This window comes from Cucurbita pepo, chromosome 8 (genome assembly GCF_057944985.1).
Source record: "Cucurbita pepo subsp. pepo isolate OVF chromosome 8, ASM5794498v1, whole genome shotgun sequence".
Lineage (NCBI taxonomy): Eukaryota > Viridiplantae > Streptophyta > Magnoliopsida > Cucurbitales > Cucurbitaceae > Cucurbita > Cucurbita pepo.
This window is the reverse complement of record NC_141805.1, coordinates 8,502,063-8,527,673: the sequence shown is the minus strand read 5'-3', so window position 1 is coordinate 8,527,673 and position 25,611 is coordinate 8,502,063. Positions and strand designations below refer to the sequence as shown.

At 33.9% G+C, this 25,611-nt stretch overlaps 3 protein-coding genes and 3 non-coding genes across 10 annotated transcripts in view; 3 read left to right on the top strand and 3 right to left on the bottom strand.

Annotated features, from left to right (window-relative positions):
• Positions 1 to 45: 45 nt before the first annotated feature.
• On the bottom strand, positions 46 to 118 carry TRNAK-CUU (transfer RNA lysine (anticodon CUU)). The gene has a single exon. It is a non-coding gene; the product is annotated as a tRNA-Lys (tRNA).
• A 1,816-nt stretch (positions 119 to 1,934) lies between these two features.
• On the top strand, positions 1,935 to 2,007 carry TRNAK-CUU (transfer RNA lysine (anticodon CUU)). The gene has a single exon. It is a non-coding gene; the product is annotated as a tRNA-Lys (tRNA).
• Positions 2,008 to 4,438: 2,431 nt separating this feature from the next.
• On the top strand, positions 4,439 to 4,511 carry TRNAK-CUU (transfer RNA lysine (anticodon CUU)). Its single transcript has one exon. It is a non-coding gene; the product is annotated as a tRNA-Lys (tRNA).
• Positions 4,512 to 6,242: 1,731 nt separating this feature from the next.
• On the bottom strand, positions 6,243 to 9,962 carry CLPR4 (CLP protease R subunit 4). The gene is made up of 8 exons (XM_023685002.2): positions 9,647 to 9,962; positions 8,918 to 9,121; positions 8,387 to 8,442; positions 8,131 to 8,257; positions 7,877 to 7,954; positions 6,941 to 7,054; positions 6,754 to 6,858; positions 6,243 to 6,476 (listed from the first exon to the last, which is right to left on the bottom strand). The coding sequence occupies exons 1-7, from the start codon at positions 9,908 to 9,910 to the stop codon at positions 6,787 to 6,789; spliced, it is 915 nt and encodes a 304-aa protein (XP_023540770.2). The 5' UTR covers positions 9,911 to 9,962; the 3' UTR covers positions 6,243 to 6,476; positions 6,754 to 6,786.
• A 917-nt stretch (positions 9,963 to 10,879) lies between these two features.
• On the top strand, positions 10,880 to 12,079 carry LOC111800480 (light-harvesting complex-like protein 3 isotype 2, chloroplastic). Of its 2 annotated transcripts, none has more exons than XM_023684193.2 (3): positions 10,880 to 11,246; positions 11,393 to 11,542; positions 11,636 to 12,079. In XM_023684193.2, exons 1-3 carry the CDS (start codon positions 10,898 to 10,900, stop codon positions 11,857 to 11,859), a joined length of 723 nt encoding a protein of 240 aa, XP_023539961.2. In that variant the 5' UTR covers positions 10,880 to 10,897; the 3' UTR covers positions 11,860 to 12,079. The 2 variants fall into 2 exon arrangements, with proteins under 2 accessions (XP_023539961.2, XP_023539962.2); XM_023684194.2 differs by having other exon boundaries at positions 10,881 to 11,246; positions 11,405 to 11,542.
• A 3,895-nt stretch (positions 12,080 to 15,974) lies between these two features.
• LOC111800369 (tRNA/rRNA methyltransferase (SpoU) family protein) overlaps positions 15,975 to 25,611 on the bottom strand; it is a 40,606-nt gene continuing 30,969 nt past the window's right edge. The window contains exons 23-36 of one of the 4 annotated variants that reach the window (XM_023684025.2): positions 25,264 to 25,311; positions 23,506 to 23,613; positions 23,078 to 23,152; positions 22,936 to 22,986; positions 22,126 to 22,269; positions 21,915 to 22,045; positions 21,501 to 21,588; positions 21,331 to 21,390; positions 21,002 to 21,257; positions 19,256 to 19,407; positions 19,075 to 19,145; positions 18,430 to 18,586; positions 18,046 to 18,231; positions 15,975 to 17,697 (exon numbers count right to left, since the gene is read on the bottom strand). In XM_023684025.2, coding sequence (XP_023539793.2) covers positions 18,067 to 18,231; positions 18,430 to 18,586; positions 19,075 to 19,145; positions 19,256 to 19,407; positions 21,002 to 21,257; positions 21,331 to 21,390; positions 21,501 to 21,588; positions 21,915 to 22,045; positions 22,126 to 22,269; positions 22,936 to 22,986; positions 23,078 to 23,152; positions 23,506 to 23,613; positions 25,264 to 25,311 — 1,506 coding nt within the window. In that variant the 3' untranslated portion in view covers positions 15,975 to 17,697; positions 18,046 to 18,066. Of the gene's footprint in view, positions 17,698 to 17,755; positions 18,232 to 18,429; positions 18,587 to 19,074; positions 19,146 to 19,255; positions 19,408 to 21,001; positions 21,258 to 21,330; positions 21,391 to 21,500; positions 21,589 to 21,914; positions 22,046 to 22,125; positions 22,270 to 22,935; positions 22,987 to 23,077; positions 23,153 to 23,505; positions 23,614 to 25,263; positions 25,312 to 25,611 lie in introns of those variants that run through there. The other 3 variants (XM_023684024.2, XM_023684026.2, XM_023684022.2) reach the window with 3 other exon arrangements.

The following is a 25,611-nucleotide window of genomic DNA, read 5'->3' as shown; positions in this document are numbered from 1 at the left end:
AAATAAATAAATAAAATAAATAAATAAATAAATTAAAAACAAAATCGCCCACCGTGGGGTTCGAACCCACGACCACAAGGTTAAGAGCCTTGCGCTCTACCAACTGAGCTAGACGGGCTTACTGTTAAAATTCAACAAATGTTTATTATCTCATAATTAATTCCTTGTATCATTAAATTCTAAGTAGGTTTCATTTCTGGTTTTATGATTTACATTGATAACGAACCAAATATCATGACATGTTCAATTTCATTTTTCTTTTTATTTTTTTCAACAATTCATAATCCAATATTTTCCAGTTTAAATGTCAGTTTATTACTCGAACTTAATGATATCAAATAAACAAGAAAATGATAGACTTGGTTTCAAAGATATAAACCTATATATCTCTATATAACAAATTTAAAATTTTTCTACGGTAAAATTAGTCAATTGAAATGCACATACATAACTAGTTACCACAAGGCGATTGTACAATTTCATGCACACAGATACGTAATTGCCACAAAGTTATATCACGAAGCATTTCGATGTCCGTTTAGACGGTTAGTTTTAAACACACTCGTGGTTGCGACAACTCATAAAACGAAGGAAGTGGTATTGATCGCTCTCTTTCAAATTTAAAATTTTTCTAAACAATTTTGATTAAGAAGTAAATAAACTATTTTAATAAATTTTATTATCTTTTGTAGTCCATAGTTTTTTTTTTTCATAAATTTGATCGATCATATATATTTCTCTTTTCTTTATGAAGATTTTCGAAATTTATCTCGGATTGTAGATCTACTAATTTCGAGAAGTCGGCCAACCAAGTAAGATACCATTTAGATTTTTAGCAAGAAATACTCGTCGAATCAACTAGAGAGACATATGAATAATTAGCATGGTTTAAGGATGAATTGAGCATGAAATAGATAGTTAAGCCTAGAATTCATGATTTAATGACGGTTTAGCTCGATTGTACATTTTAGGACTTCCGCAATGTAAAAGGTGACTTTGATTGATTCATGTTATGGTTGACCGTACCTTACTCGATATGCGTGTATAATGTGCATATATGCATGATTTATGATTTAATATCGTTTATATCACTAGAAGCACGTTAGGAGGTGTGAATACTTATGTATGTGTTGATTGATGTATGGATTAGATGCTATGTTCCTAGAGGATACGTATGACCTATTAGCCAGCCTTAACATATGTTTTACTTTTCCTTGGTCCTTTAAGCTATGATTAGGGTCTAAAATGATTGTTTTAAGTTGACTACTACCACAAAGGGATGATTAGGGTGCAACTCCTAATTGTGTACTTACCTCGACATGCTACGGTCTACTTAGTATATAGGATTGTGAAGTCACCCACTTAGTGCCCGTGACACATAAAGTATACTACAAGGGGGAACTTCGATTGTGTTTAGAGTCAAGTCTGTCTTGCTCTATTCTAACCTAGAATGACATGGAAATAGAGAGATTGTTGGGTGTCATTTGGGGAGCTTCCACCTAGCGCTCAATAATAGACACGTATGGAGATACAGGAAGATTGTGAGGTCACTTATAGTGAGAAATGATTCCTCCATGCGTACTAGACTTTCCTAGACTCTATGACATACGAGGACACCTAGATTTATGTGTAGGAGACGTGATGACTAGTTGGACCTTGAAGTCTAGGAAATGAGAGCTTAAGTACACCCTGAAACCCGCATACAACTAAATGGGTAACTTACATCCTTCGAATAGGAATGTGTAGGGTATATGGACCTTAAGAGACTAAAATGACTAAAAATGAACTAGAGCCAATTTTGTCTAGGTGTTTATTGAATATTTTATACTTATTCTTGCTATTTTGTCCCTCCGGATCAAGTCATTCAATTTTTATGACATTTTTAATATTACTTTAATAAGTCTTTTAAAACTTATGTTAAATTTTTTCAACAAGCCCGTCTAGCTCAGTTGGTAGAGCGCAAGGCTCTTAACCTTGTGGTCGTGGGTTCGAGCCCCACGGTGGGCGAGTTTATTTTATTTGTTCTCTATTTTTCCAGTTTGGATTATTGTTTTATTTATTTATTATTTTTTTTTTCAGGTTCGAATTTAGTATTTAGAACCGTGATTGAGTGTGTTATAAGTTTACTTAGGGTTAACCCATAGTTTTAAGTAACCAGAAGGCTACCTTACTTAAGAAGAGCTCAAACGTTAGCATTGATTTTAAGCTTGATGTCATTTTATGTTAAGTTTTAGGATAGTCCTTCGTTTTTAAGCAACCAAGAGACTATCCTAACTCGATTCAAAGTGCTTTAAGCATTCAAATTACTATTTCACTATAAACTTTAGGTTAGCACTAATTTTTTAAGTAACCCGGACATTCCCTAAATTAAGATGAGCTCTATGTAAGCTTTTTATTTTTAAGCAACCAAGAGACTGCCTCATAAAATACCCAAGTCTAAATTTTTCAAGACAGGAAGTTTTTTAGGTATCAAATTGAAACAAGAACCAAGAGTCTCGAGAATAAGAACTAAGGACAAGGACAAAAACAAGACAAAGAATAAACATGGTACCTTAACATATCTTAGAGGCTACAAGTAGGCTATTGTTGAGTCTTTGTTCTTCTTATGTTTTTTAGGTACAAGAAGTTAGTTAAGGACGAGAGTAGGCTATGTAACAAGTGTCGTAGACAAGTCTCACCGTAACCTCCAACTTCCTTTTTGTTTTAATGTTTTTGTCTATGTTTTTTTTTTTTTTTTTTTTTTTTTTTTTTTTTTTTTTAATAATACTTACGTATGAACTCTATTTTGATATAATTTAAATGTAAATGTATATTATATTTTAAATATTTCTTGTTTTGTTCTGCAATTTTTTTTATCGTCTTTCTATCACCCATCGAGTCAACTCCAGACGCGATCTATGCTTCAAGCAACTTCGATTCGAGTTCATTACCAAATTCATAGTGAAGTCATTTTAAAGTGGAAAGGGAAAACATGCAAGTTGTAAACTCGCATGCGCCAATGCCTCCCTATGCTACATGTCGCACTTGCAACCAACGACTTCTTAGGCTCAGTCGACTTGACTTAGCTTGACGCAGCTTCTTGACTCAAAATTGATTTCAACCTTATTGAATGTGATTAAGGTCATTAGAATGCTAAAGTTCTCCATTCAAGTTAAATTTGATTAGGAAATTAGGGTTATTAAGAGAATTGAGCAAATTTCCTAACGGAAACATTTCAGCAACACTTGGAATAAAATTTGAAGGACGAGCTCAAGCAATTATTTTAGGGAGAGCATCGGTCAAGGTCAACCAAGTAAGTGACTTTACTATCGGTTCGATTAGAAATTGTATCATGTATGATGACACGTGCCCCGTAGATTTTCACGTTTCATATGCTTGTTATATGTGAAAAGTTATGAAATGATAGGTTTAGTATATGATTTGTGAATGATATGATGCGCTTGATGACATGTTCGTGATATGATATGTGGATAATATGATATATGTTATGATATAATATGATTGACGATACTATGCATATTGTGACATGATTTATGATATGATATGTTGGAAGACACGATATGTTTATGACATGACACATGTTTGACATGATGAGATGTATGTTATGAATGATATGTGATATGACATTTCGGTATGATGCACAGCCCCGATATATGTATGCAAGGTTATGATAAAAATGATATGATATAAAAGAAAACAGAAGGGGTATTTTGCATGATAACGAATAAAAATGTTGGGACCTCATGCATCATTGTGTATTCATGCATCTAGTAATACCTTCTTTTTATGACAGTACGAACACGTGCGTTACGAGGCATAATAACGATCATTATATTTATCATAATGCTGCGACAATCACTATTCCTACCGGGCGTCTGACAACAACTCTAGAGAATGCTATCCCAACCAAGAAAGGGGCCCAGGAGGTGTGTGAATCGACTGGTGGATTCATATTCGCACGTACGAGCCGTGTCTAGAATAGTAAATATACATCCAGGGAATATAGACTGAAATGATAAGTCTTACTCATGATTGTATGTGCTTGCATCTAACCCAATAGTGAGGTCACTTACTAAGTATTTCTTAAAATACTCAAGCTACGTGTTATTCTTATTTTCCAGGTAAAGGCAAGGCTCTCATTTACGGTTGACGGTGACATCGCAACTTAGGAGACCACGACACATGCATAAGTAGTTTGCATTTAATTCCGTAAACTATAGGTTAGTATAAGTTACTATACATTTAAATTCGTAGCGCATAGGTTAGTATAAGACATTTTTACTTTATTTTATTTTATGATAAAATTTTAAATGAAAATATTTTTCTTAACAGCACCATTTTACTTATCAAAATTTATTTAAAATGTTAAAAATGTCATATATTTCAATTTATTTGTTTTTATTTATATATAGGTTTTAATTTTATAAGTTATCAATTAGCCCGTCTAGCTCAGTTGGTAGAGCGCAAGGCTCTTAACCTTGTGGTCGTGGGTTCGAGCCCCACGGTGGGCGACTATATTTTATTTGTTTCAAGACTATTTTCTTTTTCTTCAAATTTCGATTTAGTATTTTTGTACATTTATTTCATTATTCTAAGTAGGGATACATTTAGGCAAAAATGAAAAAAATTCTTTTCTTTTGTTATTTTTGTTTTTTTTTAAATATTATTATTTATTATATGATTTAGTCCTCGAACATGTTTTTCAAGGGAAGTCAATTAAAATTCTAAACTACTAACTTTAGGAAGATACATGATAATTAGATCGTGATACACTAAGCACGTACTAATAACAATATATGTCACATCATGTAAATAGATTGAATGTACTAGTATTAAAAGATACTTTGTATAGCGACCTGAATTTCTAGAATTCTAGACCGACTTAGATTCGTTACCAAATACTTACCGACGCCATTTTAAAGCTAAAAATTGAGAATATTCAAGTTGCCAAACTCTAATTTTCAAAAAAACAATTAAATTATTTTGTACTGTCGTGATGCTCTAAATGCATTAAAAAAATAACCCATCCAAATTAAAAAAAAAAAAAAGAAAATAATAAAAAAAAACTCCTTGAAAAGAGTCTCCAAACAAAGAAAGAGTTTGGGATGATAGTTCTAAAGTATATAAATAAAATAACACTCCAAAAAAGAAAAAAAGAATTTCTGAAATGCTAGCGGGAAGTAAATTTCTATTGAAGTTGAATATGCGTACATACATAATAAAAATATTGCAAAGTCGAAAGTCCTAAAAATGGTTCAAAACCGATAAATTTCATGCACATAGATGAGTTTTCCATCTCTACAGAATTCTCCATTTATTTTATCGGAATTGAGGTGAGATAAAAATAATCATTTCAAATCATTTTTAATGAAAATTTCTTATTTTTAGTATAATTTGTATTAAAAAATATATAAAATATTCTAATAAATTCAAAAAAAAATTATACATATACCGATCCCTCGTCAATATAGTACAATTGATATTAAAATTTTAATTAATGTTTACGTATTCATATATATACATATATGTATATATATATATACATGTATCTGTATGTATGTATGTATATATATGTATCTATGTGTATGTATATATATGTATCTATGTGTATGCATATATATGTATCTATGTGTATGTTTATATATGTATCTCTGTGTGTATATATATGTATATATATGTGTGTGTCTATATATATATATATGTGTGTGTGTATATATATATGTGTGTGTGTGTATATATATGTGTGTGTGTGTATATATATCTGTGTGTGTGTCTATATATATATGTGTGTGTGTCTATATATATATATATGTGTGTGTGTGTATATATATATATATATGTGTGTGTGTATATATATATATGTGTGTATATATATATATGTGTGTGTATATATATATATATATGTATGAATTTATTGATTACAGATATGAACTCAATTTTCCTTCCATCTTGATATTTAGAACCTTGTTCATTTAAAGATAAATTTTAATGCTATAATTCACTTTGAAAATAAACGATATTCCATTGAATTTTAATCCTATTCAATTTTAAAGTGGAATACAATAATTATAAAAAATAAAAAATAAATAAAAAAAAAAACCATAAATACTGCGTTCCACTTCATGAAACTTCATCCTGCAGCAATGACAGACATTTATTTTACTAATTCTTATTCGCACATCAATTAAATTCAGTCAATGCAAATGAAGCTTCGAAAGCATTTTTCCTCCATACGAGAAAGATGGAAGAATTTGCACTGCACATTACCAAATCTTTAAGATTCAACAGATGAGCAAATAAAAGGTAAGAATTTCTTGGTTGAAGATTGAGCAACATCAATATATGCTCATCAGTTTTCCTTTTTGTAGCATTGTTCTACAGAAGTACTATAATTCAGAAACTTCCTCAGCGCAACAAATTCAGGATTCCAGATTTCAGTTCACTTCTCAGATCCAACTATTTGTCCAAACTTCAATCTGAGACAGTAGGAACAAACTATCAGATTACTTTGAAACTCCCAGATGAAGATTTTTACAATTTCACAACAGAAAACAAGAACAGGGAAGGGTGGTTGATGTCCTTTAACTGGTATAGCTTAGCTCATAAAGACGCGGTTTGGAACGTCTTTCTAAGTGCTTAAACAAGAGTTAATACCCTCGGTGTTCATGGCAAGCATAATAAGCAATGCATAATCATGAATCAAGGCAATTTCTGGAATATCTCTCTCTATGATTTGTAATTGAACTTTATTACCTTGGTATTCCTTGTAATGAGGAATCCATTTTTCTAAATCAATTGTGCTTTTTTCAGGTCAGATACAACCCCCCGGTCTTCGGTGCTTCTTTCATTGTATATCACCTGGTGAAAGTCAATGATATGCAATTTAAAACGAATCTCAATAACATATGATGAATTAGTAAGCACTGTGCAGTTCAGGTACCTTATCTATGATACCATATTCAACTGCTTCGCTGGGACTAAAATATTTTGGCCGCCTAATATCAGCTTCGATCTCCTCAGGCGACTTTCCGATATGCTTCGCATAAAGCTTAACCTTCAATATCAATGTTAAAATGTAAAGAACTGTAAGTTCATTTACCTACACTTGTTTAGAGGGAACAATGTAACTTTTCAACTTTCCAGAAACAACCCTATAACACAAATAGAAGTTGTTTTTCATTGGACGACTGTTTCTGTAACTCCACTCTCAACTTGGATTATATATCCAAAAAGGTCCGCTCTCTGCTATTCCACATGCTGCCTACCTGAGACGTGGTTATCTGAAGTGGATTCTCTCTTTTCTAGTGGATGCCGAACCTGCTGCCCCATAGACTAAGAAGGGGGCGTAATTCCACTCTCGACTTGGATTATATATGCAAAAAGGTTCGCTCTCGGCTATTCCACACGTTGCCTAGCGGAGTGGTTTATCTGAAGTGGATTCTTTATTTTCTAGTGGAAGCCGAACTTACTGCCCCATTGACTAAGAAGGGGGCAGGCGCAACAGCTACATGGACCCCTTCCTTTATGTTGTTGCCAGTGCCTAGAACTAACTTTTTAGCCACTTCTTCATGCCTCTTTTGATAGGCATTTTTGTCACTAGCCCTTCTTTGTAATCTAAATAGGTAGACTTCCTGTAAATCCTAATTTGAGCTCGGAAGATGCCTCCAAGTCCTTCCCCTTTCTATAACCTTTGTCCTTATTTTGTACATGATTTTGGTTTCTTAACCAAATAATAATAATAATAATAACGGCCAATTGAGAACCCGATTCTACAATAACAAATGCACATCCATACTGCTCATTTCACGACGACAAAAATAGAGTATGACAATGAAGAGAAGGAAATCCAGTATACAAGTTTGAGCCATGATCTTACCAGCTCTACCTTCACATTTCGTATTTCTTTTCTAGCAAGCTCAACGTCTGTTGCTTGACCCTGAAACCTTGCAATTGGCTGCAGATTGAAAGAGGGGGAAAAGGATTAGAACTGCACAGAAATATATAAAAACATCAGCTTAAATGCAGTGAAACGAGTCTAAGCAAGATAAAAACACCTTTGTGAAGGTAGGAAATGAATAGAAGATAAGGGGAGAAAACAAAACAAAGACATAAGTTTCTGATATAGAATACCTGCTTCATCATTATTGTTGATGAGGGCAATGCAGAACGGTTTCCCTTAGCACCAGCTGACAAAAGAAGTGATGCTTCACCCCAAGCATTACCAACGCATAATGTGAATATAGGAGGCTTAATATACCTGCAGTGGAAAATAGTGATGGACATTAAACATATTCCATTAGGTCCTCGAAAAGTCTTGAATGCGCAATAATGAGATTCTAAATATCCGTAAACCAGACCAATTATATAAAAAGATTCACATCACAACCTCATAACATCATAGACTGCAAATGCTTCAGTCTCATAGCCCAATTTCTCACCACCCTGAAAAATACAAGCATTTCATTATGATCTACTATCACATGGAAAAGGACACAAGGTTAATAATCATTTTTCTGCACGCAAGTTAAAGATGACAAACATTTTCTTTAAAAAAGGTAAGCTGCATTTTTTACAAGACCGTAGAAAACAGGAAAGGGAGGATGAAAGATCGAAGCACATCATTGTGCGTGTTGTTTTTTGTCAAGAAAAAAAAAAACTGAAGCACTGCTTTCCTATTAGAACAGCAACTGGAAATTGAATACAACTTTCCCTACTCCTCATGTTGTCTCATCACTATAAACGATTAGCGCAAGTAATTAACTCAACAAAAGCCTGTGCCAGTTGCTTCATCACGACCATTAAAAATGAAAAAAGAAAAAAGAAAAAAGAAAAAAAAAAAAAGACATAAATTTCAAGCTAGAGAAAATGAGATATCCAAACAAAGCTAATCTGCATAAAATTTTAAAGCATGGTTAACCTTTGTTGTTCCTGTGGAGTTAATGTAGAGATAGATAGGCTTTTCTTCATCCTCATACTGAAGGTAAAGAAATTCAGCAAGTATCAACTCCGTGACGGAAGGGACAAGAGACATGCCCAAGTAAACAATTCGATTCTTGTATAAATATGATGCCAAATCTGGAGGAGGTTGCTCCCATGCACTTCCCCTTGAAAATGGAATAACCTATTCAAAGAAATTACGTAGATAAGGCACAAGAAACAAGCAGGAATGGAGAATGGATCCCAACAGAACATTTTAGAGTTTAGGGGAGGCCATTAACAGTTAAGAATCATTGTTCATCGTTTAAATTTAGAACAGAGTCGGTTCTTTCAAGCCAACATATACATTGATAGGTAGTTAAAGTCGCAAAAGTTTTCCCAGTTGAATCTATCTTCTAGACTCCAATATAATCTCCCCACCTATTTGAAATTGAGAGCTTCGTTTATTAGTATTCAAGCACACCCATCTAAGTAAAACATCTTCAATCTCTGCCCTACTTTTCACAAAGCATCGCACAAATCCTCCAAAAGAGGACTCGTAAACTACAATTTAGTGAACCAAGGTAATAAATAACAAACAAGCAACAAAAGTTCAACCCAATATGCGCAATTTTCGCCAGAAGAGGACTCATAAACTACAATTGTGAACCAAAGTTATTAAAAAAAACAACCAATGGCACCGGAAGAACAGTAATGTTCAGACACTTACCATAGTAACAACGCCCCGCTTGCCCTTGGATCCACGGAAAGAATCCGGATTAAGAGAGGACGGCCGGAGCTTCACGCCTGAAAAGTCCCCGGAAACACTCCCACCGACGAATGGGACGAGAAAATTAGTAGAAAGTGGCTTGGTTCTGAGAGAGGAGGGCGAAAAGGACATGGTTCGGGTAGATTTTCGATGATGGGAAGAAGCAGTTAATGGCGATATTCGCTTGGAAAGCGAGAAGGTGGAGGCAGTGGTGGCGACCTCCATGACTGGAAAACCTTGAAAAGCCGAGCGATAATGAGAATGACAGAAGAAGCCAAGGATAGAAGTTAACTGGAAGAAGGAAGATTTGTGGGCTTTTGAAGGTAACCAAGGTGTTGGGCCGAGCCCAAATCATTTCATTCTAAATCCATTATTATAGGCCCAGCCCAAATCATCTCTCGAGTTTAAAAGTTTATAATTAATATTAGGGAATTCTAAATTTATAATTAATTACAAAATAAACCCAAAATTAAAAGTTTGGTTTATTAGATAATGTTTAAAATTAAAAAACATGTTAAACATGTCTCTAAGAAAATAACGGTTGATCCGAAAGTATCTTCGGTTAGTCAGTTCAAGTTCAACGGACTTATAGGTCGGGTGATGGCTCGACACTCTTTCTTTCTATGTAGAACAATGTCACGGAGCAATAAGACTAAAACTCAATTTTGGTTTTTCTCTCCACGAGATGATAATTTATAGGTTAAATTACAACTTCAAGCTCAACAGACGGGCTCTATCTTCTTTCTTTCAGTGGGGAAACGATATCACAATGAACAACAAGACTACAACTCAATAAGGGTTTTTCTTCCCACGATAGAATAATTTATAGGTTAAATTACAACTTCAGGCTCAACGGACTCAGAGGTCGGGTCGCAGCTCTGCCCTCTTTCTTTCAGTCTGGAATGATATCAGGAGAGAGGTGAATATGTCGAGGCAGCGAACATGACTACAACTTAGTTTTGCGTCAAATAGACTGGGTCGGTTAATTTTATTTTATTTTTAAATATATATTAAAGAGTTATTAATCATAAAATTACTTTTTAACCTTAAAATAATTAATTTATTTCTATTACAATTTAAAAAAAAAATTAAAATATTAGGAGAGTGACAAGTGAAAAGTAATATATAAAGGGAGTGACAAGTGCAGAGTTTCGTCTTCCATAACAACTCCAAGGTTGAGGAGAGGCGCACTGTACTCTCTTCTCCATCACAATGTCTTCTTCCATGGCTTTGTTTTCTCCTCCTTTCCATCTTTCCACTCTCTCTTCTTCATTATGCTACAGAAATTCCTTCTCCTCCATACCTTTTTCTTCTCTCAGAACCAGAAGAAGCCCTTCTTCTTCCTCTCTTTTCACCATCAGAGCCGCTGCGGAACCGGAGCCGGCTAAGTCCGTAACGGAAGAGCAGGAGAGCCTCGCCGGAACCAATGGCGCGATGGCGACTGCTGAAGAAGTGGAGGTCGTTACCAAATTTGAAGACGCTAAGTGGATTAATGGAACTTGGGATCTGAATCAGTTCCGGAAACACGGAAGTATCGACTGGGATTCTGTTATTGATTCCGGTAATCTTAATCTTCTTTGGATCTGAGAAAATGAGAAATTAAGCAACTCTTCCTTAAGAACCTAGATTCTCTGTTGATTTTGATTTCAATTGAATAACTGAAATTAGGTTCAAATTGCGGTGTAATTTCTTGATTTTGGAATTGAGTTTTTCGATCAGAGGCTAGGAGGAGAAAATGGGTGGAAAAAAATCGAGAATCATCAAGTAATGAGGATCCCGTGGTGTTTGGGACATCCATAATTCCATGGTGGGCTTGGATTAAGCGCTACCATCTCCCTGAAGCTGAGACACTCAATGGTATAAACACACGTTTAATATTATAAGTTGTTCTTTGTTGATAGCGATTTGAATATGAATATGGTATCATGATGTGATGGGTTTTGGGCGCAGGGCGTGCAGCGATGGTGGGGTTCTTCATGGCTTACTTTGTTGATAGCTTGAGTGGGGTAGGGTTAGTGGGTCAAATGGGCAATTTCTTCTGCAAAACTCTGTTGTTTGTGGCTGTGGTGGGAGTTGTTTTGATCAGAGAGAATGAAGATATTGAGACTTTGAAGAAGTTGATTGATGAGACAAGCTTGTATGACAAGCAATGGCGAGCAACTTGGGAGGATTAAGCTGAAGAAGTTGATTATCTATATCTATAATTTCGCTTTAGATTCCTTTGTTTGTAGCTCAAAATCAAACACTTCTCTTATAGCCCAAGAAAACCCAAGTTTTTAGTCCAATTCCCATTTCCAAACAACAAAACAAACCAAATGGGAACACACAAAAGGGTTTTGCTTAGCTTTTTGGTAATGATTCACACTTGTTATTTCTAAGAAGTTGTTCACAAAACTTTCTATCTTGTATTTTGTTTGTATTTTGTTTTTATGGTAAATAAATAACTAGAAAATGACGCGTATAATCCGCTTAACACATATGAATTTTTGGAAGGTGTACCAAAAGATTTGATTTGCATTTGGTAAACTGATGCGAGCTGAGGATTCCGTAGTCTTGTCCGGGTGGATTGAAACTCTGAGAGCCGGAAGCTTGCCTATAATCTTCTTTGATAGACTAGCTACTCATTTCAGGCGCAAAAGGTCGTTCGAGCTTATTATTTATTTATTTGTTGTTTTTTATTTGTGCTTTGGAAGACATGATCTTGATGAGATTTGAGACTTGAATTGGATAATGTTTGAAACTTAGAGATGAAAATAATCTTCTAGATTGTTACCTTCAAAGGCTAAAATTGATACGTTGTGGAGTCGAGAAGTGGATATGGAAGTCATAGAAGAACGACAACCTTCCATTTGGCTATTGTCGTAGTGTAGTGTGTTGGATGATGGAAGTCTCATATCGGCTAATTTAGGGAATTATCATGGGTTTATAAGTGAAGAATGCTAACTCTATTAGTATGAGGCTTTTTGGGGAAGCCCAAAGCAAAGCGATGAGAGCTTATGCTTAAAGTGGACAATATCATACCATTGTGGAGAGTCGTGTTCGTCTAACATAGTGCATCAATTTTTTTGTACCAAAATGACTTTCGATTCAACTTATAATGTCTTAAAATGATTTATAAGTGCAATATGTAAAGTGATTGAAATGACTTTCGATTCAACTTATAATGATAATGTCTTAAAATGATTTATAAGTGCAATATGTAAAGTAATTGTCGGGTTTATAATCAATGTGGTTTTTTTCTTCTACTAGAATCACTTATTTTGAAATTAGTGTAATGTTGGAAAAGATTTATAATGTGTTTTTGAAATTATTATTATTATTATTATAAATCAGTAAATAAAATAAAATAAAATAAAAAACCATCGAGAACAGAGGAAGGTGGTGGATTGAAGGGGGAAAAGAAAGAAATACCCTATTACGCGTGCACTCGTGGGAAAAGGAGTTCGAAATTAGGTAAGTAGCATATCGAGAATCTTAAACTGAATTCTTAACTTGTATATTGTGACTGCTTGTCTAATGTAAATGTTGGATGGGTATGACAATAATAATTTTAAAATTAAACAGTAAAGAGTTAGAAAATATGACAACGTAGTTTTAGTGGTTCGGTCAAACTAGACCTACTCCACTCTCCCAGGCGCTTCTTGGGAATTTAAATAAAAAACTTTCTCGACTCTTTCCACAAATCAGAGTCCAACCTCTACACCGCTCTTTTTACGAGTTCAAGGGCAAACTCAATCCTTTCTACGGCGCACGATCAAATCGATAAGTATTTAAATTTGGTAGGAATACACCGTAACTCCTTAAAAGAGTAGATTTACAATTTGAAACACTCACAACTATTTCATCACAATACAATAAAAAGAGCCCAACCTCTACACCGCTCTTTTTACGAGTTCAAGGGCAAACTCAATCCTTTCTACGGCGCACGATCAAATCGATAAGTATTTGAATTTGGTAGGAATACACCGTAACTCCTTAAAAGAGTAGATTTACAATTTGAAACACTCACAACTATTTCCTCACACTACAATAAAAAAAAAATCTTATGAATAAAAATAGAATGGGAAGCTCGGAGAAAGCAACCATGGAAGCTTTAGAAAATTGAAATTGAAAAATCATGAAAGTTGTGAGTTGAAAATTAGGGGAGTAGATGAGTTTAAATAGAGAAGAAAAGTTGCGAAAAGTAGGAAATAATATTGACCATTGAATTGTGTTAAAAAGAGAAATGGGAGATGGAGATTAAAAAGTAAATAATAACAAAATTTTCTAAATTTATTATTATTATTATATTTTTTAAAATATAACATAATATAATAATAATAATATAATATAAAAATAATAAAAATCGATGTAAGTACGGTCAAGTAGCAAATTTAAAATTTATTATAAATATAATAATATAATGATAATAAAAGTTATGTGAGTAACTTCAAATTTTAAAATATAATATAGTAATAATAAAAATCGATTTGATTAACGGTTAGATTCAAATTTATATTTTGTATAAATAATTTTATTTAGAAATATAATAATAAGAAAAACTCCACCGTTTGTCATTCTTCCAAAAATGTAAGTGTCATACTTTAATTTGTCCATCATTTTGATTTAGCTGCCACATCATCACGTCGGATATGTTGTATCGATTAATTTCTTCGTTTTGGCTCTAATTTGAGTGATTGAAAAGTCGTTGAAATCCTTATTCCCAACCTTATACTGTGAACCGTTCAAAATACTGAAAATAGTTAATAATTAAAAGTAGGTTCGTTATCGTCAAAACATCAATCAATTAATTAATATGAGATTAAGGGCCAAAAAGCCAATAGTAAGCATGTTATAAATGATTACGAGAATGTGTTATGTGTCGAACATTATAAATGTATGAAAGCATGCATCATATGTGAGTATGCTGTGCATGTTAATGGAAAGGTTATAACTCTAGAATATGCTTATAGATTGTTGAGTCATGACCTATGTATACGAATATGTCTACTAATTCCCACAGAGTTCCTGATCAACGCGCGATGTGCTAAGTCAGGAAGAATGAGTACTCCAGACTATTGGTATGTGCTAAGTCAGGAAGAATGAGTACTCCTGACTATCGGTACATGAGATGTACAGGTTGCCAGAAAAATTAGTAGATGGGTCGTATTTGACTGAGAGCGAGTCTTACATACGAGGCCGAAAATTCTAGATAAGCATATAGAGAGTTAATAACCTAAGTTGGAGGTAGTTGAAATAACTCATTAATGAACAGATGACCTTAGTAAGAGAAATTAGGAATTAACGGCGAATAAAACTTAAAAACAGCTTGAAAGATAACGGATAAACTTGTGAATCATAAGTACATACTTACTAGGTAATTTAATTACTCATGATAATTGTTTTAACTTTTCTTTCCAGATTTAGATGATGCAGACCAATTGAGGACGAGACTAGAAGGCTAGAGACGACAAAAAATCCATCCATGTATGAGTTTGTTTGTCTATTTATGGGTTATTTTAAGTTTTAAATAGTACTTATTTTGCAATTTATAATTGGTGGTTGGAGTTTGTTAAATATTTTACTTGATATTTGTTATCGATGGTAACTCCCGTTAATCTTATTATCAATGAGCAAGTGTTCCAGTACATTCCAACACTAGCTTCGAATTTCATCACTTCTTCCGTCCTTTACATCATTTGTGGAGAGATATCTTGTCACAATCGTAATTTTCTTGGCAATTTATCGCGTCGCCTACGGCTAGGCAACGCTCAAATTTCTGACCCTGTTTTGAGAATAAGGTTTTAAAATATAGTGGCAAAAAGATTTTCTAAAACGAGTCTAAAAGTAAGAATGAAAGATGCTTTGTAAGCAACGTTATATAACTATAAGCAAAAGACTACAACACGACTCAAATAGCATATAACTTTTTGGGTAGGGAGAATTTGACAACTAGTCACATCCCCTAATTTTTTTCATTCAATTCTATCATTCATGCTTCAATTGGTTGGCTTGTGATTTGGGTATTGATTTTTTCGTCGACATTATTCCGGTCTCAATGCATCAAGAAACTAACAAACGATTAAGAAAAGCAAATTGAAGTCGAAAAATGCAAGATAATATACAATTTACCATCTTATGTCCATCACCTTGTATATATCACCCCAAAATATTGTATATTATCACTTTGTACACACTAAGTGATACTTACAAAGTGATAGGTGATACATACAAGGTGATATATATACAAATTTGTGTCGAAGAGATCATTGATTATAAGAAAACGTCTACTAAACACACGATCACACGATTAAAACGATTAAAAGTGGATTTTACGACTAATAAAATAAGTAATGTTTAAGATTTTTTAATACTTCAAACACCTATTGGACACTTTCAAAGCTGTAGAATACTTCATAATCCCATCTCCGTCAAGCTCAAACTCTGTACCTGTCAACTTGTCAACTGAAATGGTGAATTCTCTCTTATCTCTATTACCCTGCAACTCAAGGTTTGTGTCCTGACATGGTGTGGTGATATTTGTGAATTTTAGGCAAAGGTCTCAAGAGAGAACAAAGTGTTGGTGAGTGTGTATACAGAGAGGCAGGAACCAAGAGTAGCAGTAAATCGTGTCCAACGTGATGATGTGAACAAAACAGTGAGGAATCAGTGGAAGAAAGAAATAGCTAATAAAGGATACAATAGGAGAACTGAACTCCTTAAGTACTCTCAACGCCTGCGAAAATCTGCACAATCACCTGCATCTCCATATCTTCCAACTCCGGAGCTGATTTCTGTGACGAACAAGCAACCGATCCAAAGAAACGTAGCGATTAATCCTGTATGTATGCTCTTCCGTTTCTGTAAGTTCATTATTTTTAGAACTCAAGAATTCCCGTTCAAGCAACCTAGTGGCATATTGTAGGAACAACGATCCTCTACAGTGGCATGATACTGTCCACTTTGAATATAAGCTCTCATGTTTTTTCAAAAGACCTCAAACCAATGAAGATAATATCCCTTACTTATATACCATGATATTTCCCTTTATTAGCTAATGTGAGACTCGAACAATCTTAACAATTCCTAATAATCCTCGCCACGAACAAAGTACACCATTGAGCCTCACATGACGACTCCTTTTTCTTTGGAGCCCTTGAACAAAGTACAACATTGAGTCTCCCCTTGAACAGTTATCTATTTGTCCAACACTATTCTAGACGACTTCTCTTCACTAGAGCACATTCTTAGTCCAATAAAACTCTACCATGAATCTTCACCATGACTGCACTTTCGAGACTCGCAACTTCTTTGTTTGACACCTGAGTCACTACAACTACACCTTCAAGATTCAAAGCTTCTTTGTTCAACATTTGAGGATTCTAGTGACATAACTAAGTTAAGGTATGACTCTGATACCACTTGTAGGAACAACTACCCTCCACAATGGCATAATATTGTTCACTTTGAGCATAAACTCCCGTGATTTTGTTTTTGGTTTCCCTAAAAGGTCCCATACAAATAGAGATAGTATCGCTTAATTATATATCCATGATCTTCCCCTTAATTAGCCAATGCAAAACTCCAACAATCCTCAACACACAACAATAATCTAACCCACCGAGTGAGAAAGTATGATAATCAATTTAGTTTTCTTCAACAATAATGTAACCCAACTGTACACCAAATTCATCTGAACAACTCAAATTTGAATAGACATATTGCAGTAATATTTGTTCAAGTGGTCAAGTTTTGGATGTGTAAGTATCTCCATGGTCATTCGACCATAATTTTAAGTTAGAAACATGATTACCAGTGTTGTGTAATACTGTAGATGAGGAGATGATGTCAAACCCAATCATTTCTCTTCTATATATAACTTGTTTTGGAAGGATATAGCCTGGTATCTATATCATGTTTGTGACGAAGAATTAAAGTTTTCCTTTTTTGATAGCTCGTCAATCTTCGTGCAAAGCCCAAGGGTGCCAGATTTACCTCTTGCTTCGGCAACCTGATTCAAAGGTCTTACAAGGCTTTGACGAGTTTTCAACCAAAAAACAAGAGACAAAATCAGAACCAAAGCAGCGGATCTACCAAGAATGCTAATGAGAATAAAAGAATTAGAAGGATAAGACTATTGAAATTTACATGCACTTAGTGTATGCCTTGGAATAATCCACTATTCGCTATTTTATAAGAACCATAAACACAAACACAAACTCTATGATCATTCTGAAAAACTACTAGTCCTTCTACAAAATTTTTACAAGTGAACATGTAATTTGACAACAAAACAATGACTCTTTAATATAAATGATAATTCATTTGTTTAAACCTTAATGTTTGAAACTTCCCGGCATAGGCAATTGATAATACAATACCATGAGAAAGATGATGATGAATCAGTGGTGTCTTTGTTGTCGAGTATACTCCCAGAGTGCAATGGCACCGCTAACATGAACATTCAGAGATCTAACAACTCCTAATTGAGGAATCTCAACACATGCATCAAGTATATGGATTATGTCAACGGGTATACCTTCCTTTTCACGTCCAAGGACCAATACCTACCAGGGTGATTAAAGAATTATAAGCGTAGCTATTAAAGAATAAAACATTCATAGCAGCATTATAATTATGCATCATTTGTTCTATTTCATTGCAGCATTATAAATATGTAGATAGTGTCTTCACCTTCACAAAAATGAAATAAACAATTTGTTGGAAGTTGTAGAATTTATAATAAAGAACACGTTCATACTTACCGTCTTTTTGGGAAATTCAAACTGGTCAAGAGGAACACTGTTAGCTGTTTGTTCCAAACCCAAAATGGAGAAGCCTTCCCGTTTCTTTTTCTCCAGGAAAAGTTTCATGCTGTTCACTGGGACTTCAACAATTGGGACCCACTTTTCTGCTGTAACACTGAAATAGAAAAAACAGAAATATAAATTTCTAGCACACTTAAAATAAATGTCTTCTTATAAGAGTTCAAGTAATTTCAATAAATAAAATTATTCTTTTATAAGAACTTGACTTCGTTTATCAGAAAAAGTACTGCGCTCCAAAATAATAATTTCATTAACATTCAGTCAATAAAAATACTTTAAAGAGAGAGAACGGTTCTCATTGGTTAATGATACACGTAAGTATAATGGTATTGGGTTATGCATCTCTTTTATGTGGAACATTATTTGATTAGATTTCAAAAATCTATAAGAATTTTTGGTAAAAACAATCATTTATTAAATGCGTTATTTTTCTTTGATGAGATCAAATACATGAACGAGAAAACAATCTTTTAAGAAACACTTATAGTCAAATTCTTGATCTCAGCACGTAACTCTTAATGCAGTACTAGATAGAAACGATCCTATTTTTAACCGAAGCTCAATAAACCGACATAAACAAACCTGATGAGTTGGAACTGTTTGTCACTTAGTACATTTAAATCTGCAATAGCCAATCCTGAAGCCGTAAAAACCTGTTGAAAACAGAGATTAGTGTAAAAAGAAAACTGAACTGACTAGAATATGAGATATAAAAAGCTTCATCTCAAGGCTCGATAAAGTTATGTAAACATCAATAACACACCTCACAAGTCCTAGCCAGACCAGCTAGATTTGGAATGCGATCAAGCAGAGATGCTACGAGGATAAAGCTTTGTCGATTTGTTCTTAAATCTTCCAATGACAAACTTCTGGAATGCAGCAGCTGGTTAAGAAGCTGATCCTCCCCCTCCATTTCTACATTTAAGAACTAACAAACTAATTAACATATGATAAAGTTTGATGGATCATATTCAGGCTGGATTTTCCTAAAAAGATAGATTTAATTGATCATAAAGGAAAAAAATTTTCATGAGGGATTCAATGCTCTTACCAATTAGAGGAAAAAAGTTAATGAAACAAGATAGTAAATGAGAAATTAGAGAGTAAATGAGAAAATTTCTTCAAACCAAAAAGTTGCAAGGTTACGAGAGTCATTAAGAAAAACAAAATTTTGAATTAATTAAAGGATAAACTACAATAAGAGCTACCAAAGCTTACGATGGAAAAATAACCCAACCAGAGGCTTGAAAATACAAAAACAACTAATTTTCCAAACGAAAGACCATTAGATAACAAAACAATAAAACCGTGATGCTAAAATAATGACCAACCCATTACGATCATGAGTCCTAGGATGATGCTATTAAGATAGGAAGTGTGGACAAGAACATGGACAAGACACAACATGGATAAAGAGACATAATTTTCTAAAAGATCATTACTGAATTCAGCAGGCATAATTAATATGATATAAAGAAATAAAACGAAATTGGACACTCCAAATCATCTGTCCAATGTGTCCAAAGCATGTAAATATCAATGTCTCTTAGTTTAGGAGCAACTTTTGGAAGGCCTAAGCTGTTGAGAAATTCAATACTTTCCTCCATCCTCCCTTGCTCAACCCAATGATTTATTTTCTCTCGTTGATGCATAATATAATACACTACACATTCAAGATCAAGAGATGAAGAGTATTAAAGTGTTGGTACAATTAAGTTACCATAACCCATCTGTTTAGGCTGTTGGGTTGATGTGGAAAAAGATTTACGAGAAACCAAAATGGCTGCATTTGGAACATCAAGAAGATTTTAATAAAATTCCCTCACACATCTGATTCTACGTTGTTACATGTGGGTGTTAAGAGGAACCTCAAATTCTGAGTAGTCACTTTGGTAAAATTACTGCCACCAGGGAGGAAGTTAAAGAACCAAGGATTTGTTCTTTGGTTTGTCAACAAATGGAGAAAGTTTGAACATTCCACAAAGAACACATGCGCTCTTTTGCAAACTATTTTCGTGAACAAGTTTGTGTATTTGGTGGAATTCTAGCAGTACCACAAGCAGCTGATTCAGAACTTGCATTTCAAGGAATTTTTCTTTTCCATGATGATAAGCAATGACTAGCTGGGTTTTCTTTATTGGCAATTTGTTGAATCTAGACAGAAATTTTAAGTCGGAGTATTTTGCAATCATCGACTAAAGCAGGCTTTTATTCGGGCAGTTTATTTGTCTCATCTATCTTAATTTTCTGTCTTTTTAAAACTCGAGGACAAGCTTTTTTGGGAGGGATAGAACTGGTGTACTAGAAGGAGGTTGATCTTGCATAATTAGGGTACTTCCTTGATTAATCCTCTTTTAACTATCCTTTTCTAATAATCTGTCGTTTCAAATAAGATTTTTTTTTAAAAAAAGGTGCATAGATATAATGGTTTTCTTTAATTTCAGATCATATAATGTTTCTAGGAGACTAGTCAGTAAACAAGTAGAAACATAAAGATAATAAATCGTACCATTAAGGAACTTGTAAGATTCTTTGCTGCCCAAGTAGGAGGAACTAGTATCGGTGCCTTTCTTCTCATGTTTTGAGAGAGTGATTTTTTTCTGAAAATCCAAAGAAGTTGCTACAGGCAGTTCGGAAGTAAAATTCTCTTTATTTATGTCAGATGATATGTCCATATGGTTGTAATCTTCAGCAGTTTTGAAGCTCTCATTTTTAATAGCTGCCAAATCATTTGCCATTGAACACCGGAGATCTTCTCGGACATCCTGAAACATCCGAAGTAAGGTACACATGTAGGGTATAAAGAGACATCAACAGACAAATATGAAAATTACTTACATTTAGGAAGTTAAGAACTTGCTCCAAGAGAGATGTTGGGACACACTCGAACTCATGATCCTTTCATAAAAGGCATGATAAAATTAATTACTTTGAAATGGGGGCTAATACAATTCAGTAAAAATTGCACAATGATAGTAAAATTGGTCAATTTTCAGCATGCGGCTGACCTTAACTCTGCTAGAGAAAATTCCAGATGGCGTGACAGATAGAGCAGGATTATAGGCATGAATATATCCTTCCATTGATGCCCGTAATCTGAAAGATAAATGTACGAACTGTAAGTTCGAAAACGAACATGAAAACTAAGATTTAACGCGTAACTTTAACCTGGAGCATGTCATATCTTTATAGGATTAAAAAAGAGAATTTAAGACATACCAGTTTTAACTAAACAGCCAAAACAAAGAGGATATTGTATTTCTTCTATACTTAAAATCAAATACAATGTTTTCTTAAATAGAAGAAGAACATCTCCTGATAAGAAAAGAATATAAAAGGTATGCTTCCATATATTTAGAATTCATATGACAAAGGTATACGCACACAATCTAGTAACAGAGCAATAAATTAAGTAATCGTACCGAACACAGTCAGGATTTTTCTCAAGGTATGATCTCAAATCTTCGAAACATCTTTTCTCTAAAGGCATATTCGCAGTGGATGCGTTTTCCACTGCTGGAAAAAATCTACAAAGAACATGGTACACCAGTAACTGCAAGAGAACAAAAAGACATTGTATAAAATGCAGGGTTACTCGGATGAAACGAGGTTATATGCTCCAGAAAAACCAACCTGAGTAAAACCTCGTAAACTGTGGTGATGGGAGGTCAATTGTGGAACAAGAGGAGGAAGCAACTCATCCAAATGGCTGGACTGAACTGCTTCAGTTGCATGGAGGATTACATTTGTAGCTATAAATACATAAGAAGAGAGTACCTGCATTTCAATTCTGACATAAATTTGCGAGAAAATTTTCATTTACTGACTTGATATAAAAAAACCAAAGTCAGATGAAATTTGATTTGGTAAAGCTTATATATAGCAATTCCCAGAAATACTCAATTAAGATTAAATTTACCATAATCCACGAACTTGAGATTTTGGATTGATTAGTGATTTAACATGGTATCAAAATGAGAGGTGTTGAAGAAATAACCTTGATTTAACGAATATTTATGTAATCCCATTAAATAATCGAAGTAGTTACCCTCCCTAATTTAGATATATTATTACTAGATGGATTTATTAAGATTAGGTTTGTTGTTATCTAGTATCGAGGGATTTAGTTACTTTTCTCCATTATAAAAGGCACATGTACCTCTTTGAAATTTAATAGGAAAAGAAAGCAAGATAATTTAGACTTATAATAGGAGGTCCAGTGATTGAACCCCTGTAATGTCATTTTCTCCCCAATTAATATTGATTTTCATTTGTTAGATCTTAGACAAATGTCTTAGCTCACCAGAGGGGAAAAATGTTGAAGTATTGATACAATATTAAATTTATCATAACCCATCAGCTCAAGTTTTTGGGTTGATTAGTGATTTAACACTAAATTATCAATTTTCATTGTGCAGAGCCCAGCAATTGCTGAATTTTTACCTGAGGCCTCATGGTATAATCTTGTAATATAGGAACCAATTGCTCCTTAACCTGTGGTTGAGTGAATGTTTAAAAATGTTATTTACCCACTAGAAAACTTCTTGAAACAATCAACTAACATATAAGAAATAAATTATGTTACCAATGTTGGAAACTTCAAGTAAATGCTGATTGCAAATGTTTCCAAGTATTGACGAACTGAAGGTAGGTTATTTCTCTGTAAATAAAGACATGAAGGAAATGTGACGAACAGAGTTTTAGCCAGGTAAATTCGAGAAGAAACATGTTTTTCCATAATTTCTGATGGTACAATAACAATAAAATATGCTTAGGAAATTATGATAAAATAATCAATAGGCAATGCCCTAAATCAGTGGCTCAAATGAAGATCTATCGCAATATCATGCAGTTAAAAAGAATCTATACTGGCACCTGAAAATTACTAACTCAACAACTGACTCGCATGATTTATTTTATTAAAACCTAGGCAGCGCCTCGAAATTCAATAAATCAATGGCAACCAAAGCAGTGAATAATTGGAGTGTTGAAGTAGATCCAAGATTTACTTACAGAGAGGGAGACATGCAAGCTATTAGTAACTTGCTGAACTATATCTTGGCAGACAAACGCGGACAGAATACATATAATTTGCCAAGCACGTACTTTGCGTCTGTGGATCTGGTAAACAGGTCCAGATCAAAATCAATAAACCAGACAGGTGCTACAATATTCATAATCTTTCTATCAGTATTTCATAATAAATGGAAGCTCCACTATCAATGATCAGGCTTTACAACTTTCCTCCGTGATAAGAAAAGATGGATGCTGAAATATTCCCAAAGATGGGTACTTAAACAATCACAAAAACAGGTGCTGAACTGTTTCATAATAAATGGAAAGGCTTTACATCTTTTCTCCGTTATAATTGCATCGAATCCAGTGTTTCATGATCCGATTAAACATATTGAAGTGAATTGTCATTTCATTTGTGACAAATACAACAAGGATTGGTGTCCTCATGATATGTGAAGACTGAAGAAAATTGGAAGATACTTGTCACAAAGACTTAAATGAAACAATAATAACTTGTCTTTGCAACAAGTTGGGCATGGTTGACATATTTGCTCTATAAACTACAAGGAATTGTGGGCAAATAATCTTGAAACTACCAGCAGCTAACTAAATCATTGACAAGACATCATCTTCTGTTAACAGACCCTACTCTTGAAGACGGATGAAGTGAAACACACCCTTCTTTAACCAAACCACGTATACATAACTAATAAAAACAGCTTAACATTGATGAATTCTGGTTTGGAGGAAGCAAGAACCAAAGGAGTTTGAGCTAAAACAGAAACATCTTTCAACTTTTTCTCATATTTCGATGAGAGAGACCCTCAACATTTCACAGAAGATACACCAACTTTACTTGTCCTTATCAAAAAATACGCAGAAGCTTACTTTCACAAGTGGGAGGCCAAATGACACAATAAAATAGGCAAGGAAGATAACAAGACTCAGCCAAACGAGACGTCTCATTCTCATTTCTATCATGTTTAAAATACGACGAACAAATTGGAAGATGAAGAAGCTCGACCAAAGAACATTCAAACCAACAAAGATGAGATTCAAATAGAGGAAACAATCTCTTAAAATCAAAATTCTTGATAAAAAACTTGCTATCTTCGAAACAAATACAATAAAAAACATTATTATTACAACAACTCCCTGATTCCATGATATTTAAACAAGAAGCAGACACTAACATTAAATGAGCAGGAAGGTTAACTCCGACGACGAAATGAGGCTAGAACTGAGAAGGGAGGAGGAGAGAGCATGGGGAGGTTGTGTACTTCCTCTGTATAGTTATTTTTGTTGTAATTTTATATTCTTTAGTATAGGGTTTCCTAGTGTGCTTAAATATATTTGACTCTCTAATCTAAAATATGTGGAGTATTTTCTCAATACTTATTAACGTTAGTATCTACATATATGTGAAAACTGGAGAGCAATTAGAAGATATCTTCGCAAAAGCCCTAAATGGAATACGAAAAGATTATCACTCTAACAAGTTGGGCATGATTAACATATATGTTCGAACTTGTGGGGGAGTGTTATAGTTGTCATATTAGTATAGTTACGTTTTCTGTAAATATAGTAATTGTTTTTGTCCTCTAGTGTCTTTTTATTTTCTCCGTATTTAGGTTAACCTACTACACTTGTATATATACCTCCTGTGAATGGAATAGAGTATTCTCTTACTCTTAAACGTTTAGCACTTACCCCTCCTAATCTTACATTTACTCCATAATTTAAATCAATACTCACCGCACTGTGCTTCTTATACAATTCCTTCGCAAGGTCATTGCTGTTTACCTGTACCAATACATGATGCAATCAACATTCAACGCAGTTCCAAATCGACAGGAGATTTAACTTTTGTTAAAGAATAAAAAACATCCATATAAAAGAAGCTAAAAGATAGAAACACATGCTCACTCCTTGACGATACTCTCCATGCTACAAAAGCATTTAACCGACCGCCCTTTTCCAATAGTGTCATAGTATTATAAATATATATATATATATATATATATATATATATATATATATATATATATATATTTGATCACAACCTTGAGTGGGGGTAAACCTCTGTTTCTTTCTTTAATCTTG